General features: G+C 59.9%; 1 protein-coding gene across 1 annotated transcript in view; it reads right to left on the bottom strand.

Moving 5' to 3' along the window:
- Positions 1 to 2,336: 2,336 nt before the first annotated feature.
- CLDN2 (claudin 2) overlaps positions 2,337 to 2,707 on the bottom strand; it is a 702-nt gene continuing 331 nt past the window's right edge. Inside the window, exon 2 of the mRNA XM_010181911.1 lies at positions 2,337 to 2,705. Within this exon, the coding sequence (XP_010180213.1) occupies positions 2,337 to 2,705 (369 nt within the window). The remainder of the gene's footprint in view (positions 2,706 to 2,707) is intronic.

Below are 2,707 nucleotides of genomic sequence, written 5' to 3'. Positions count from 1 at the left end.
GAAGCTGCTGTGCTGCACCCACAGAACAGGACTCTGGCCTTACACAGGTGAGGAAAAATCCTGAGGGGCTGTTGGGGGCATTGGGGCCCCTCGCAGTGCCTCTGCCCTGCGTCTGTCTGTCCAAAGCACGAGTGATTTTGTACGCGAACTCCTCGCTCTTCTTGCCCTCACCAGGGCCGGCTGCCTCTGACTCCTCTAAACCTCAAAATCTTCCCTTCTGCTTCTTGAATTCAAGTGTTAATAAACCCAGCAGCAATCAAACTCTAAATCGAGCATTTCAAATGCCCTTTTGTTTAATTAGCAGAGCCCCTGCCTGCAGACACAGGCAGCACTGTCCATCTCCGCCACCCAGGGTGGGAGGTGAGGGGCGAGGACGCGGCGCCCAGGAATTCCTCCTCTTTTAAGGCGTGACCTCTTGTACCAACTATTTTCTCGCCTCCTCTCTGCGTCAGCTGCCCAGAAACAAAATGTTTACGACTGAAGGACTTAAGTGAACTTGCAGCTGGGGGGCTGTGGCTGGCAGGTTGAGCCCCTTCCATGCTTTTCATCCCCTGCACCCAGGGCTTTCTTTTCCCCAGGGCAGAAATAAGTAATGCAGCTGGCCCAGGGCTGAGGCGATGCTTTGTCCCTTGGCTGTAGAAAGGAGGTGACTGGCCTTTGCCTTGAAATCCACCCTGGTCCCCTCCAGCATCACCCTGGGGATGGGTCCCCAGGGGCTCCCTTGCTCAGTAAGGAGGGGAGAAAGCACAGCTCGTCGTTATCAGGAGCGTGTTAACCCCATGGCAAACATGATTTCACTGGTGCAAGGGTAATGGTGGTGACGTCTGAGTGGGGAACACGGTCCCTTCCTTTCTGGGACCTAATCTAAATTGCTTTATGAGGGGCCAGCAGGTAGACCAAAGCCTCCTGTTTCCTGGGGGACAGGGAGCCTGGTCAGGGGCGCCCCTGAGCGCCCCTTTGCTGTGGCGTGTGGCACAGGGGTTATCTCACCTCCGGCAGTGGGACATCGGAGGGGGCACAGTGGTTAAAGTACTTGCTTCTCAGTGGGCTGTGGGGCTGGGCTGCCTGCGCCTCCTCTCCTCTTGCCATGCCCTGGCATGTCCCCAAGGATGCCCCAGTGCCACCAGCAGCCTGGGCGAGCTGTCTCACTGCTGCTGTGCAGGGCTGCAGCCATGCAGCGAGTCCCATCGCTGCTGAAGGGTCATGAGGAGCACTCTTGGCCCCTGCCTGCTTATCCCTTGTGGCTTACTGATGCATCGCTGGTGGTGTTTTTCCTCCCAAAACAGCCCCTGCAAACACCCCTCAGGCTCAGGACCTGCCTGTGAACCCCCTCTGTGTTGGGGTGCTCAGCTTCCACTATGACCAGCAGCTGCCTCAGGTGCTCAGGACCATGTTGCCTCCTGCATGCCGGTGCTCACAGCACCCTGGGGTGGAGATGCAGTGATGCTAGGGCTCTCCCCATCACCTGGGGACTTGGAGATGTCACATGCACCTGGGGACAGCGACTGCCCCTGTAGGCACCCCAGTCCCAGTGATATCTGCACCCTTAGAAGTGAGCAGGGCTTGGTGTGGGGAAGGATGTTGACTGTTGTTAGCCCTGGGAGAGCCACTCTGGCCCGCGCTGGCACCCTCGCAGTGGTGGCACATGGCAGTCACCCAGAGTGGTACCCAGGAACAAGCTGCAAATGAGTGCCCCACCACCCACGGACAGTGCTCCCACTTGCCTGGGGGGGGACACAACAGGCCAGAGCAAGGGCCGGGGGGACCCTCTGCACTATTGACCCGCCAGACGGGCGAGCACAGCCCCCACCACAGCCCACCCTACCAGGAGAGCTGCCGGGGCCCCTCGGTGCCAGAGGAAAGCTCAGCCACAGCCACACATAGAAACGCAGATTTATTGTGACATCGAGTCGCAACCAGCACTCACCCCCCCCCAAGCAGTGACTCCAGACCTGCACAGATGCTCAGACCCCCCTGTGATTCCTCTGTGCTGGGCCCTGGGGGCACAAGCCCACCCACCTCATCCAGGCAGGCTCACTGGGGCTGAGGGCTTGGGTCCTGCTGTGCCAGGGGCTGCCTGTGGGCTGGCAGCATGGAGGAGGGAACAGAAGCTGGATTCGGGGTCCTTCACTGATGTAAGCCACCAGCTGGCATCTCCAAGCAGTCACAAGGCTCTCGGGATCCCCAGGGAGAGTCAGACCCCCCAAATGTGCGAGTGAGAGGGCTGAGCATGGGAGACGTTGCCGTGTCCTCTCCTCTTTCTGCACTCCCTCAGTGCCAGCCTGGATGTTTTGTGGAGCCAGGAGCGGTGCAAACCTGGTTCCCTCCCGCAGCTGCTACACATATCCTGTCAGGTTGTAGGAATTGAGCTCGCTCTTGGTCTTCTGTGTCTGGCTGACGGAGTGCCGGGGGCTCTTGCCCGCCAGCAGCCGGGGCTGGTAGGTGCTTGTGTAGTTGGCTGCTGGGTCCCGGGCAGGGCAGGAGGTGCAGAGGATGAAGCCACCAACAAGGGAGAAGAGGGAGGAGATGATGCCCAAGTAAAGCGCTTCCCCGAGCTCGAACTTGGTGCTGTCGGGGAGGAGGGGGTTGTGGAAATCCCGCAGCACAACGTGGATGTTCCACACCAGCGGGATGAAGCAGAGCAGCCCCCCGAGGATGAAGACCGCGCCACCTGCCACCGCCACCAGGTCCTTGCCCGGCGAGGCCT

Source organism: Mesitornis unicolor, unplaced genomic scaffold, assembly GCF_000695765.1.
Source record: "Mesitornis unicolor isolate BGI_N332 unplaced genomic scaffold, ASM69576v1 scaffold20583, whole genome shotgun sequence".
Taxonomy (NCBI): Eukaryota; Metazoa; Chordata; class Aves; order Mesitornithiformes; family Mesitornithidae; genus Mesitornis; species Mesitornis unicolor.
Note: the sequence above shows the minus strand (reverse complement) of the source record. Positions and strands in the feature narration are given on the sequence as shown.